The sequence below is a fragment of the Onychostoma macrolepis genome, chromosome 21, assembly GCF_012432095.1.
Source record: "Onychostoma macrolepis isolate SWU-2019 chromosome 21, ASM1243209v1, whole genome shotgun sequence".
In the NCBI taxonomy this organism is placed as follows: Eukaryota; Metazoa; Chordata; class Actinopteri; order Cypriniformes; family Cyprinidae; genus Onychostoma; species Onychostoma macrolepis.
In genome coordinates, this window is record NC_081175.1 from 21,201,014 (window position 1) to 21,215,177 (window position 14,164).

At 36.7% G+C, this 14,164-nt stretch overlaps 3 protein-coding genes across 4 annotated transcripts in view; 2 read left to right on the plus strand and 1 right to left on the minus strand.

Moving 5' to 3' along the window:
* Nucleotides 1–1,638: 1,638 nt before the first annotated feature.
* setb (SET nuclear proto-oncogene b) lies at nucleotides 1,639–5,113 on the plus strand. 2 transcript variants are annotated; one of them, XM_058759208.1, is made up of 8 exons: nucleotides 1,639–1,945; nucleotides 2,911–2,968; nucleotides 3,066–3,208; nucleotides 3,306–3,409; nucleotides 3,501–3,614; nucleotides 3,703–3,873; nucleotides 3,959–4,097; nucleotides 4,269–5,113. In XM_058759208.1, the coding sequence occupies exons 1-8, from the start codon at nucleotides 1,873–1,875 to the stop codon at nucleotides 4,271–4,273; spliced, it is 807 nt and encodes a 268-aa protein (XP_058615191.1). In that variant the 5' UTR covers nucleotides 1,639–1,872; the 3' UTR covers nucleotides 4,274–5,113. The 2 variants fall into 2 exon arrangements, with proteins under 2 accessions (XP_058615191.1, XP_058615190.1); XM_058759207.1 differs by having other exon boundaries at nucleotides 1,640–1,945; nucleotides 3,959–4,102.
* A 951-nt stretch (nucleotides 5,114–6,064) lies between these two features.
* On the plus strand, nucleotides 6,065–10,132 carry dync2i2 (dynein 2 intermediate chain 2). Its single transcript, XM_058758215.1, has 9 exons — nucleotides 6,065–6,445; nucleotides 6,544–6,795; nucleotides 6,890–6,999; nucleotides 7,077–7,234; nucleotides 7,881–7,990; nucleotides 8,083–8,250; nucleotides 9,216–9,448; nucleotides 9,549–9,706; nucleotides 9,793–10,132. Exons 1-9 carry the CDS (start codon nucleotides 6,368–6,370, stop codon nucleotides 10,029–10,031), a joined length of 1,506 nt encoding a protein of 501 aa, XP_058614198.1. The 5' UTR covers nucleotides 6,065–6,367; the 3' UTR covers nucleotides 10,032–10,132.
* Nucleotides 10,133–10,243: 111 nt separating this feature from the next.
* The window catches only part of sptan1 (spectrin alpha, non-erythrocytic 1), a 32,327-nt gene continuing 28,406 nt past the window's right edge, over nucleotides 10,244–14,164 (minus strand). The window contains 6 exon segments of the mRNA XM_058757622.1: nucleotides 10,244–10,700; nucleotides 10,804–10,951; nucleotides 11,032–11,178; nucleotides 11,268–11,321; nucleotides 11,505–11,701; nucleotides 14,088–14,142. Of these exon segments, the coding sequence (XP_058613605.1) occupies nucleotides 10,575–10,700; nucleotides 10,804–10,951; nucleotides 11,032–11,178; nucleotides 11,268–11,321; nucleotides 11,505–11,701; nucleotides 14,088–14,142 (727 nt within the window). The 3' untranslated portion in view covers nucleotides 10,244–10,574.

A 14,164-nucleotide genomic window follows, 5' to 3' on the forward strand; every position in this document is an offset into this window, starting at 1 on the left:
TTAGTTGCAGTTAATTAAAGACAAATAATCTCTTTCATAAAGACACTTCCCTAATGTGTGGTTGGTTGTAATTTAGAAACCACAAACTATACAGTCAAGCATAAATCATAATTAAGCTCTTATCTGGCCTCAGTTAATACTGCTAAAGTCCGGCATCACTGTATTTTGAATATGAAAAACAAATATCGAATAATTGAATAAAGTGATATATGAATTTCCTCAAAGCTTTCATTTTCAAAACCACGCATGTCTTTTCTTTATGATGTCTGGCTTCACAAAAAAAGTAGCGATTTGCTTGACGCATGCGTCTTCTTTTCGGAGTCGAGCACAGCCGCGCGCTTTGTAAAACTAACCATGTAAAACATACATAGATATATCGAAATCAACATTAAAATGTTAGTTTATATATTATGTCTGAGGATTAGCAAAGCTAAATATGTATAATTTTCCTCAAAATTCTGCCAAAACACAATATGGGTCAACACAATCAGATGCAAAGACAGTGTGTAAAATATCTATAAACATATAATATATAAGCATTCAGATAAATTAATGAATTGAGATTACAGGATTTTCAGCTCCGTGTTTTGTATTATCTACGACGAGCCTGTGTGACTTTGTTGAACTCGTATTAGGTGAAATATGAAATATGGTGCAATTTAATGATGAATGGTACAGAGACAGGACAACAAAATTAACAAATTAATATTCTTTAGGAAAATAATACTCTTATTCAACAAAGAAATATTAAATTTACAAAAGTGACAGCACAGACATATGTGACCCTGGACCACAAACCCAGTCTTAAGTAGCACGGTTATAGGCCTATTTGTAGCAATAGCCAAAAATACATTGTATGGGTCAAAATGATCGATTTGTCTTTTATGGTAAAAATCATTAGGATATTAAATAAAGGTCATGTTTAATGAAGATATTTACTACCGTAAATATATCAAAACTTAATTTTTGTTTAGTAATATGCATTGCCAAGGACTTAATTTGGACAACTTTAAAGGCAATTTTCTCAATATTTTGATTTTTTTGCACCCTCAGATTCCAGATTTCTAAATACTTGTTTCTCAGCCAAATATTATCCTATCCTAGCAAACCATACATCAATGGAAAGCTTATTTATTCAGCTTTTAGATTTAATTTTTTTTTTTTAAATTTAAAATTTAAAAAGGGTAAAAATTTACCCTTATAACTGGTTTTGTGGTCCAGGGTCAAATATAACAAAGGAGCAGCACAACGGTTCTCAGCATTGATAATAATAAAAAAAAAATTTCTTGAGCTCCAAATCAGCATATTTTAAAATATGTTCAAATAGCCTAGAAAACTGTTATTTTAAATTGCAACATTTCACAATATTACTGTTTTTACTGTATTATTCATCGAACTAATGCAGCCTGGATAAGAGGTTTCCATCCAAAACATAAAAACACCGTATCAGTGTTTTTTCTAACCAATGTTCGATATTTTTTTTAAGTGTGCAAAATATTTTTCTGCCCTAATTAACTCGTGTCTTATTATTATTTATTTTAAATATTACCTATCCAAATGTTATATTATATTATATATATTATATTATCTTACGCTTGCCCAGGAGGAGGCGTGGCTCTTTATTCTCCTAAAGCGCGTTGGTGGCGGGTGTCAGAAAGGAGGAGGCGCGTGGTGTGATACGCGTCTCTGGTTTGAGTGTGCGTGTGTTGTATGTGTGGAGGGGAAGCGCAACACACGTTGTGAGATTCGCACTTCTAAACTGAGCTAGAACCAACTTTATTTCCCCTTCTTTCGCTTTCTTCGAGCGGAGGAGGACGTTCCGGAGTCTTTGTTTTAGGAGTAAGAAGTCAAATCCTCGGCTGTGGGGGAATAATGTCGGCGTCGGCGGCGAAAGTGAGCCGAAAGGAGCAGAACTCGAATCACGACGGAGCGGACGAGACCTCGGGTAAAGTAATGGCGGCCTCCTGCGCACCGCCATTTTCAGTAACTTACACTTATTGCGTTTAAAGCATGAATATCAATTTTAACTAGCCACTTGGCGTTTATTTGAACCTTTAAGCGAAGCCCGAGTTTGTACCCGTTTAATTCAGCAAAAGTCTGTGTGATTTTAGTAAAGAGATGTTGCGCGCACCGGAGGCCATGTTTCCTCGCGCGGCGGCTTCATTGTGCCACGCGCGACGAACATTGAGCTCGCACGCCGTTTACTTTTCAAAAACCTCACATTTCCCGGTGGTTTCCGCTTATTTATGTGCTCAGCTGTGTCTTTTTAAAACCAACGTGGCTCGAGTGCTGTTTGTGCTTTGTATTGCGTCCATGTTGTGTGCTAATAGGCTAACTGGTTATTGTGTCTCCCCGCCATCACGAGCCATTCCCGCATGTGTCTCCAAACCACGCCGCCGCTGTATCATAAATCACCCTAAAGGTGTTTAATGGCGCTGAAGCGGGTCGAAATTACATTCTGATCCAATCTAAGACTTAATGCACGGCAGTAATGTATAATTCATTGGTACTAGGAAGGTAAATTGGCCCAGCGCGTGGCCTCCTCCTCCGTTTAAACCTCGCGGCCTTGCGCAGCTGCTTCTGAAACTGCACCGGATTGAGCTGGTCGCCCGGCGTTAACACCACGCTTTCACTTTTAACTTGTTTGTTGTTTTGAGTCGGATGAGGCTGCGTAAAATAATGTTGCTTTGTTTTGTTATAGAAACTTATTAAATAGATCGTGTTTACATTGTACAAATGCATTGTTTGTTTAGTATGTAGTTGCACGTGTGTAATTTGTAAAGTCATGCTTTTGTTTCTCCGTATATAAAGATTGCATGCACGTGTAATTTTGTCCTGCAACTTTTTGCAGGATATTAATTTAATAGCGAATTATCTTTTTGTTAATTTTTTCTACTTTTTGCATTTCAGAAAAAGAGCAACAGGAGGCAATTGAACACATTGATGAAGTACAGAATGAAATTGACAGGTAAGTTTGCCAAGCTGTTTAAGCATCATTTCTAAGTTTACATTTAATGCATATTTTATTTACAAATTTGTATTTTTCTGCTTGTTGCTTTCCTCAGATTGAATGAGCAGGCAAGTGAGGAAATTTTAAAAGTAGAGCAGAAGTACAATAAGCTACGTCAGCCATTCTTCCAGAAGAGATCAGAACTCATAGCCAAAATTCCAAACTTCTGGGTCACAACATTCGTCAACCATCCACAAGGTGAGAAGATGCATACAATATTGAGATTATTTGATGTTAAATCTGGCTTACCTCTGAAATAGATTCATGTATTGTATTTTAATGTTTTGACTTATAGTCTCAGCCTTGCTCGGTGAGGAGGATGAAGAAGCGCTTCATTACCTGACCAGAGTGGAGGTCACAGAATTTGAGGACATCAAATCAGGTTACAGAATAGATTTTGTAAGTACCCTTTTTCATCTGGTCGAGTCTGAAAGTAATGCACTGCTGTGACAAACCAATTGTCTGATCTGTATTTGTATCCTCTCTGCAGTACTTTGATGAAAATCCATACTTTGAAAACAAAGTCCTCTCAAAAGAGTTTCACTTGAATGAGAGTGGTGACCCGTCTTCAAAATCCACTGAAATCAAATGGAAGGCTGGAAAGGTGGGTTAACAATTCATGTTTTTGGGGTCTGTTTTGACCTGATGCCACTTCCTATTGGGTGTCCGTTAACCGGTTATGCATGATGCAGGACCTGACGAAGCGTACTGGACAGACACAGAACAAGGCAGGGAAGAAAAGGCAACATGAAGAGCCAGAGAGCTTCTTCACCTGGTTCACCGATCACTCTGACGCAGGGGCTGATGAACTCGGGGAGGTCATTAAAGATGACATCTGGCCCAACCCTCTGCAGTACTACCTGGTAAGAAACAATATTGCATTGCTGCAGGTGTGTATTATTGCTAGCAAGATAGAACTTGTACTTATCTTTTCCTCTCTCTTCTCAGGTTCCTGATATGGATGAAGAAGAAGGTGAAGGTGAGGAGGAAGACGATGATGAAGAGGAGGAGGGTTTGGAGGACATAGACGAAGAAGGGGACGAGGATGAGGGAGAGGAAGATGAAGAGGAAGATGATGGAGAAGATGGTGAGGTGAGAGAAATATTTAAAGCTTTGGCTTTGAGGGCTGATTACACTTGCGTTGTGTTGTAATGCATGGCAGGTTTATATGTGGACATTGATTTAAAGTATATTTGTAACAACTTCAGAAACTGGCACGGTTTGACCCTAAATGTATTTTTCTTCAATTCTTTTTCAGGATGATGGTGAGGATGACTAAAGGCTGATAAGGACCTATTCCAACACTCGTACCTGTTCTTTCCTTTTTGAAGTCATCTTCCAACCATGGGAGCAAAAAGCTTTGTTCTTATTTTTATTTTTATTTTTTTTTGTGCTCCACCTTCTGTTCTACTGAAGCCTCTCCTGTCCTGACCATGTCTAAACCCAGTTAATTCCCTGGACATACAGTTCCTGCATTGGAAAACTAGTGGCATCTCATTGCTGAAGCCTCTTGCGTCATCTTTAATTACAACCATCTCCAAAGACAAATATGAAATATTAACAATCTGCACGTCATCCTCTGTAGACTAAACCGAAGTAAATAGCAGTTTATATATTAAGTATATGAAATGTTTTTTTTTTTTTTTCTGTGAATGGTTGTGAGTTGAAGTAATAAGCCATGGTGCAGTGATCTAATCATAGCGTACATACCTAGCCACTCTTTTCTTTTTTTGTATATTTTCTTTAATGCAGAGGTGGGCCCCAAAGAGTTGACACTGTTTTTCCTATGTGATATATTGGACAAAAGGAAAGCACCAGCTAGCTCCTGTCACCTCTTGTAAATGTTTTGGGGTCAATATCAGGGTATGGCAGTTATTATTGTTGACAGTTCAATGGGGTCGGGTGGGGCAAGTGGGCATTTGACACATCAACATTTGGGTTTATGTTGATTGAATTTTCATTGTAATGTTTTACAGACACCCATGAGGTTTGAAACATTTTTAATAAAAACAAAACACAAAAAAACTTCCTCTTGTAATTTTGAGCTTGGCTAATTAAAGGATTATTTAAATGAGATAATAAAGCCTGTAGAATCTTAAAGAACTCTACAAGTGGTCTTTTCTCCACATGTTTTCTTTATTGAACATGTACAAATGAACGCGTACAAGGTGTTTTCTACACTTACATAAATGTTTTGGTACATCTTTAAAACTCTTAACTGTAATTTTATAGCTTGTTTAGCTTAATGTTGAAACTTTTTGAGGTATTGTAGACAGCTGGGTTATTACTACAATTCAGTCCCTTTTAACTCCTCCAAACAAGTTATGGATTTTATAAGGTTACATTTTAACTGCTTGGAGCTCTAAAGAGTTTGCTTAAAATGAGACTTTTTATTACATTACACACCACTTTTGACTCGATTTAAGTCAATTTGACTTACTGGGCTATGGTCATTTTCCTGGAGCTACACCAAAATATCCATTACATTTCATTGAATGGTATGAAAAAAAAAAAATCTATTTATTACATTTTGTGTTTTTTATTTTATTTGTTAATTTAATTTAAATTCTTAAAGTGATAATATTATATAATATTATTTGGGTGTGGGTGTGTCTGATTGTGATGCTGATCATTAATGGTGAAACATCATGTACACCAAGTTACTGGATATCCAAGGGAAACTATTATTATTAATATATTTCTAAAAGTATAAGTCTACCATTAATAAGCTGGCTTATCATTCACGAGTTTTTAGAGTGGACACGTGAGAAAAATGTTAAGTGATCCGTAATAAGATCAGTTTATATAAGATCAAAAAAGAACGGCGACACATTAACATTATTTAGTGATAAAACAAAAAGGTTTATATGGCATTTACCAACTAGTGTTAGTGTTTTTTATTTTTTTTATTTTCAAAGCCCAAAAGGCACCGAATTATAAGAATGACCCATGAAAAATGCCCTTTTATAATATAAAACCGAAACAGCGAAAAGTAGGTTGACCAATCAGAAGCTAACACCAGTGACGTGACGCGGACTGATTGGCTCACGGTATCCATGGCAGCGTCGTCACGGATGTCACATCTAGGGTAACGATGGAGGAACGAACAACGCAGTGCAGTGGCCAAATACAATAAAATAACGTGCAAAATTAGCGATAAGTGGTGTTTTCCCCATCATAGAAGCAGATATTGATTCGCCGAACATAAAATGTTTGTTAAATACGATGAATAACCAGAAAATCGTGCTTAATGAAAAATAACCGCTAGCTCAAAGCTAACTGTAACGTCTTGATACAAAACATTTTGCCGCGATATGAACATATAACGTTTCCTTTTTTTCTGAGAAATTGAGAAACATGTTCACGGATGAAACGCTTGGTTTAATTGGTGCTGAATCGACATGGAGAAAGTCACATCAGCAAACACAAGAATCAGTAAGTAAAAAAGTGTTCTTACCTTCTCTAACGAGAATATTTATGCACTTGAAAAATATCAGTCCTTTTGTGTGATGATGTGTTTTATTCCCGCCCAGAGAAGCTGTCAAACTCTTCCAGTTCACACAGCAGAGGCTGAAACACGAGCCAAAGATGTGTTAGACAACAGCACCCAGACACAAGACCAGATCAGTCAAACACTTTCCCTAGATCAAGACATATCTCACTTTCCTGGTCTGCTGGACTTCTTGCATAGAGCTGAAGACATAATTCTCAAAGAACTGGTGAAAAACTCCAAGAGTCATGCTTTTGATGGGTTTGAAGTGAACTGGGAGGATCAGAATGAGTCGGTGAGAGCCTTGAATGCAAAATATATTAATAATTGTATTAATCATTTTTAAAAATGATCTTACAACTGATGATTTTTTTTTTTTTTTTGCACAGGTGTCCTGCATGTACCGTCTTCAGCATGTTGATGCTCTTGAGAGGGGTCTGCAAGTCACCAGTGTGTCCTGGAACTGCACCGGCTCGGTCATAGGCTGTGGATTTGGCCGGTAACAACCCTTTCCCGCATACAGGCACATAAAACCACCTGCTGTCGTAATCTTAATGTTGTTTTTTTTGGGGTTAGTGAGGATGATGGTGATTGGAGCAATGAGAAGGCTTATGTGTGCATGTGGAACCTGGATCGACAGAACCTGAACCCAAAACGGCCGGATGTGATCATAGACGTGGCCACTCCAGTCATGTGTCTGTGCTTCCATCCTCTGAAACCGTCTGTAGTGGCTGGTTTGGACACACATTTACAAAATCAAGATAGTTTTTTTGTTAATCACAGATGCTAGGTTCATTTATTTACATTTTTTTTTTACCTCTAAATAAATAAAAAAACATAAAATGGAAAAAAAATTGAAATTTTTGTCATGTCAGTTAATTAATACAGAAATAAAAATCATTCTGTCTGGATGCAATGTATTTATGTTACAACAAATTATGTTTTAAATTAGCTATATTAGAGGCAGATAAACAGCTATCACTATTAAATATGGATGGATGGATAGAACATTATAATGACTAAAAACATTAAACAGCACAACAATCAGCATATTAGAATGATTTCTGAAGGATCACGTGACACTGAAGACTAATAATGTAATGATGCTGAAAATTCAGCTTTGCCGATACAGGAATAAATAAAATTGTATAACAAAATTTTGAACATTTTTGTATGAAAATATGAAAATAGAATATAATTCTTAAGCATTCTGAAAAGAGCTAAAGAGCCAAACATTTATCAATAAATAAGTCTGGACATCAACAGTGGTATTCTCAAATATTTTCATACTGCAGTATTTGCCAATCCAAACCTTAAGGTATTAGGGACAAATAAATATTGATGGCTCATTTCCTGTGGTCTTCTTTACGGTGTCATTAGGGGGGCTGTACAGTGGTGAGGTGCTGGTCTGGGACACCAGCCGCTCACAGGACCTCATTCTGGCTCAGACAGGAATGTCTGCAGATACTCACCGTGAACCAGTTTATCAGGTATTTAACCTATTAAATAAAAAGTCTTTGACTGAAACGTGATGAATAAGTATTCAGTGAGTCATAAATGCAGAGTGTTTCTGTGTGTACAGGTCAGCTGGGTCTCAGGGGCTCGCAGAGGGGAGTTTACGGTACTGAGCGCTGGGTCAGGAGGAAGAGTTCTGTTGTGGACTGTTGATGGAGCCGAAGCCAAACTCATCTTGAGTTCTGGATATGCTCTTGTCCAACAGCAAGTGCCTCAGAGTGGAGCAGCAAGCAAAGTGGGTGTCACAATATGGTCTTGGCAAAAAATTATTTTGTAAAAATTGCAATCTATGCATTTTTCCTTGTGAAGATGATGGAATGAAAGTGTTAAACTGATGAACCGCATGGTTTTTACATAAATTAATGTAATTCAGTTTCGAAATTATATCTAATTGTTATTGTAATGATCCCAGATAAATCAGAATGAGAAAACAAATGTGCTAATTAATTATAACTTTCATGGCCTGCTAAATCTCAAAAAGCCTGTCATATACAAGATATATTTCATCTCAAAATCATTGGAAAAATATAACACAATTTTTTTTTTACTTTATATGATAAACACATTTTTTACCAAATTTTTGTCACTGTATATAGTATGTGACAATTGTATTTTTTGTATTATTGAGACAGTATTATAGTTTTTGTAATATTTTCAAATAAGTTTTATTTTTGCATTTTCTGTTTTCATTTAAATTTTGGTAAAACAAATTTTTTTCATTTTAAGTTTTTACAAATAAATGTTTATTAAATTCAATGATTTTAATTTATTTATTTATTTTTAATTTATTTATTATTTTAGTACATCAGGTAAAACTAATTAAAATGAAAATGATAAATGTTGCTTTGGCAACTAACTGAAATAAAATAATTATTTATTTATTTTTTACATTAATTCAGTTACTGTTTATTTTATAACAAGTTAACAAAAATGTTTTGTTTTGTTTTTTTTGCTATGATTTATTCCTAACTACTTTTTAGTTATAATAACCCTGGCATTTAACGATAAAATTATATAGTATGTCATTTGTAAGGAAATTTATATATATTATGGCAGTATTTATTTTACTGTTATAATGCAGTTTTTTTCACAGTGCAATAAAATATAATAATAATCTTTTGATTTTGGGATTAAATGTGACCATGACATATTTTTGCACATTTCACCTTAATAATACAATACAACCGTTTCGCCCTGAAGACCCGAGGTAGCACCAATATAGGAGTAACCTCTGTTGCACTTTCCCCGTGGGACCTCGACACATTCTTGGTGGGCTCAGAGGGAGGCCTTGTGCTCAAATGCTCCTTCAACAGTGAGACAGTGGCAGCAGTGCCCCCTGATGGTGAGAGCGTGACACTGCGGGCCCCAGTACAATTCTCTTTCTCACCACGAGGGGGCCCAGTACACTCAGTCCACTTCTCACCATTTCATAGGTGAGCTTTGTGGTATTTTTTTGTACTTTATTTACTTAGTATAGAATCTGCTTTAAGGCTAACTGGCAGTAATTGTAATATCTGGTGTTTCTGATTTTAGGAACCTGTTTGTAAGTGTTGGGACAGATGGTTTGGCTCATTTGCACACTGTGCTCCAGCCCCGTCCCCTGCTGTCTCTACGGGTGTCCGATTCATATGTGTTTGGGGTGAGGTGGTCACCTACACGCCCTCTAGTCTTTGCTGCAGCCACAGGACAGGGTGAGATGTTTGTAATTCTCCAAACTGCATTCCCCCCCTCCTCAATTTGACATTTTTACTATTTTACTTTTTTCCATAATTTTTAGGACTGGTTCAAATGTTTGATTTGGGTCGAAGGTCTTTAAGGCCAGTTGCCACAATTGACCAGGACACAAGCAGTCAGCCTACGTATTGCCTGGAGTTCAACCCCAAACACACAAATCTGATGGCAGTGGGCAATGCAGATGGTAGCGTCAACATCTGGCAGCTCAGTGGCGAGTTAACGGAACAAGGTGCCAAGGAGACTGCAATGCTGGAACAGCTGGCCAATGAGGTGGCAGACTGAGTCTGTTTTAACTTTGTCATTTGAAACTGTCCTGCTTGAGTGTTCTTAAAACACATTTATATATTCATTGTGTGTATATATATATATATATATATATATATATATATATATATATATATATATATATATATATATATATATATATATATATATATATGAATATCTTCAACTGTACATTTACACTGTAAAAAAATAAAAACACTGACAATTCCTTCCAGTTATAACCAGTAGCGTTTATTTAAGCACACTGCAGTCTCATGGGTGATGTTACAGCATATCTTCTCTATAGGTTTGTTAAACAAAGCAAAGCACTTAGCTAAAACAACCACAATAAAATGCAGACAGATCCACTACACTATTGTCAGTGAAGCATGAGGAAGTGTCAGATAAATACGCAGGGTTAAGAGTGATAGCAAGATACAGATATTGCTATACTGGGTGCTATAGAGAATTTCATTTCAGATCCATGCAGTTTGGCTGTGTGTTCTTGTGAAGGGGGGAAAACGCATCCCGATTGGTCACTGGCAGGCAGGGGGCGGGGAATCAGTTGACGAAGAGTGAGCGGGTGAATTCCACAAAGTCGAAAGCTGACGGGATCTCGCGGCCCTTGCTGTCCAAGTAGGGCTTCATATGGGAAATGCAGTAGTCTGCCTGTTCCTTCGTCAGGTTCTGTAAACACACAGAAGGTCATTAAGATCATGAAACTGAAACATGAAACTGAGGCCAAAGGTTCAATACTAATTGTAAATGGCATGGGTTTGATATTTTGTACCTGGTAGAGTTCTTCCTTGGTGACGTAAGGTTTGTTCTCGGCGCTGAGAGCACGGAAAGCACTCTCGATCTCCTCGCTTGACTTCACATTCTCTGTTTCTCGGCTGATCATGAAGGCCATGTACTCTTGCAAGGACACGTTTCCATCCCTGAACAAAACAAACTGATGTTAGATCCAAGAAAGAAGGTACACAGAATATTTAGCACATCCACAGATGATGTTTCTCACCTGTTCGGATCCACTATGTCCAGGATGGACTCAAACTCTGGGTCTGGTTCTCCTTCTTCAACCATGGGCAGGTCGTAACCCAGAGACCGCAGGCAGGACTTGAACTCCTGGTGATTGAGACGTCCAGATTTTTCTTTGTCGAAATGCCTGAGAAACAAATATTTGCGTTATATTTTCAAGAACGCTTGAGTTTAGCATTGTAATGTTTTGTTTTTCATTTAAAGTGGATTACTCACTTGAACATCATGCTGAACTCCTTCAGAGCCTCTTCTGTTACTCCTGTAGTGTTTCTAGAAAAGAAGTATAATTACACGTAATTTAAAAAATGTAATTTATAAATAACAAAAATGGTTTAAAAAACAAATTGTATTATAATAAAAAGCAATAATATAATAATTAAAAAAATATTCTTTATAGTATTATATTATATTATAATGAAAAAATGTTATATGGACTGGTTTGAGAAGTGTCACCTGGCTTGGATCTGTTGTTCCAGGTTGTGTTGCATTCTCATGCCCAGTTGGTCGAGTTGGTCCCACTGTTGGGCCAGACCCACAGTGCTGTGCTCCGTGTATTTGTTGTCCAGGATCAGCGCCTCCTCCATGGCTGCTCCCAGATCCTCGATCTTCTTCAGCTGACTGCGCATGGCACGAATCTCCTGGTGCTTGCGCTGCAGAGAAAACCCCAGGGATAAGACATGAGAACAGAGCATCTTACAGTTCAGTGTGACCAAGTATCTATTACTGTCTCAGCTTTGAAGCTTATATTCAAGTGTTTTAATGTCCTCTTTCTTGCAGACTTATAAAGTGAAATGTTAGTACACTTTCTGGCCAATAAATTCCATTATATAAATAGGACACACACGTAGCAAAGTTTATAAAGACTATAAAAAATATTGTACTTACCATGTATATTGTACTGAAATGTCTTGCAGATGAAATAATTTAGAGCTCAACAACTAGATTTGTAAAAATCAATATTTTTAGAATTTTATCAATTTGCGTGACTGGGCCTTGAATTTACCATTTTGCACATAAAACAATTTATTTTTTATTTTTCTTAAAGCAATTTTTGATCAGAAACAATGTATTCACTATTTTATAATACACACTACCGTTTAAAAGGTTTGCTGTCAGTAAGTTTTTTTTTTTTTTTTAAAGAAATAAATCATTTTATACAGCAAGTACACATTAAATTGATCAAATGTCAGTAAAAATATTTATAATGTTACAAAAGACTTCTATTTCAAATAAATACTGCTCCTTTAAACATTCTATTTATTAAAAGAATCCTGCAAGAAATGTATCTTGTATCTCAAAAATATTTAGCAGTTTAAATATTAAACTGATTTCAACATTGATATTTATGGTGACCCAGTCTTGCACAACACAACAAAATCACCACAACACAACACATAGGACTAATTTCGTTGTGTTGCAGCTTTTTTCCATTGTATTGCGACTAGTTTCTGTTGTGCTAATTTTGTTGTTGCGACTTGTTTCCATTGTGCTGTACTAATTTTGTTGTGTTGTGGCTTGTTTCTGTTGTGTTGAGCTAATTTCGTTGTGTTGCGGCTTGTTTCTGTTGTGTTGTGCTAATTTCGTTGTATTGCGACATGTTTCTGTTGTGTTGTGCTAATTTCGTTGTATTGCGACATGTTTCTGTTGTGTTGTGCTAATTTCGTTGTATTGCGACATGTTTCTGTTGTGTTGTGCTAATTTTGTTTTATTGCGACTTGTTTCCGCTGTGTTGTTCTAATTTTGTTGTGTTGCGACTTGTTTCTGTTGTGTTGTGCTAAATTTGTTGTATTGCGACTTGTTTCCGCTGTGCTGTACTAATTTTGTTGTGTTGTGGCTTGTTTCTGTTGTGTTGTGGAGATTTTGTGTTGTGCACTATTGGGCCATCGAAGATAATCAGAAAAAGCTGAAAATTCAGCTTTGCCATCTAAAATATTAAATATACTGAAATAGAAAACAGTTAATTTTAAGTTGTAATAATTAGGGATGTGCGCTACGACTAATTTGACTCGTTTAAATGGAAGTTTTGTATCCGACTAGTCTAAAAGCTAGAAACACCCAAAAAATGGCAAAAGAAAAAAACCTGTGCGTGTATAACAGCCTACACTTGAAATACTTAATCTTTGCATCACACTGTCAAATCCCTCAATGAAATCTGCTAAAAATAAGTCACGATTATGCTTGCCTCGCGTTATCATCATTTCATTTTAGGCGGTCGTTAAAGAGAAAAAAAAGGAATGTTAACGTGGTCTGGCGAAAGACGGGACTAGAGGTGATTCTGCACTTGAAAAAAAAAAACGCTCTCGGCAGGAACTGAAGTCACGGGCACGCAGAGAGATAACTAAGCAAGCAGACAGTTTTGAAAAGAGCCAACGAAGTGGGTCTTCATTTTAGAGGAATAGACGGCGCGGATGGGATCGCAACGACGGGTTGTAGTGTATGACATGATTGACATTTGTTGGCTTTGGCTAGTCTTCAAGCTAACGCATACGTGCCTATATTGAACATGATTACGCATTGCTTCAGTAGAGTTATTGTAAGCCAATTTAACATTACACAGTTTACTCAAAACTTTTCCATTTCCTTCTAATTCAAATAATCCCACACCTTGCCGGTTCTTCGCGTGGTCATTTTGAGCTCGCCGCAACTGACATGAAGAAAACGCATGCAAGGTCTGAGGTAAAAATGTAGTTTCCACCCAGATACACTTTTAAAAATATTTATATATTTAAATATTTTGATATTTATTATTTTTCAAAAGTTTTATTTTAACTTATTTAAAATGATTAAAATGTAACGTTATTGTTTTCAGTGTCGACTAGCAGGAGCTGTACTGTTTAGTCAACTAGTCGACTAGATCTGCACATCCCTAGTAATAATATAATCACAATATTACTGTTTTAACTGTATTTGTTATCAAATGCATAATTTTTTGAATGGTAGTGTGCTACTGATTATGTAATGCTTCATTCTGTTATTCAAAATCGATCAGCTTCACCAAACTGGTCTCAATTATCCATTCACTGCTCTCAAACTCACCTTAGTGGCCTCTAGCTGTGACTCTAGAGTTCCGGATTCTTCCACCATGCAGGACCTGCCCACACACAGAGTGATGA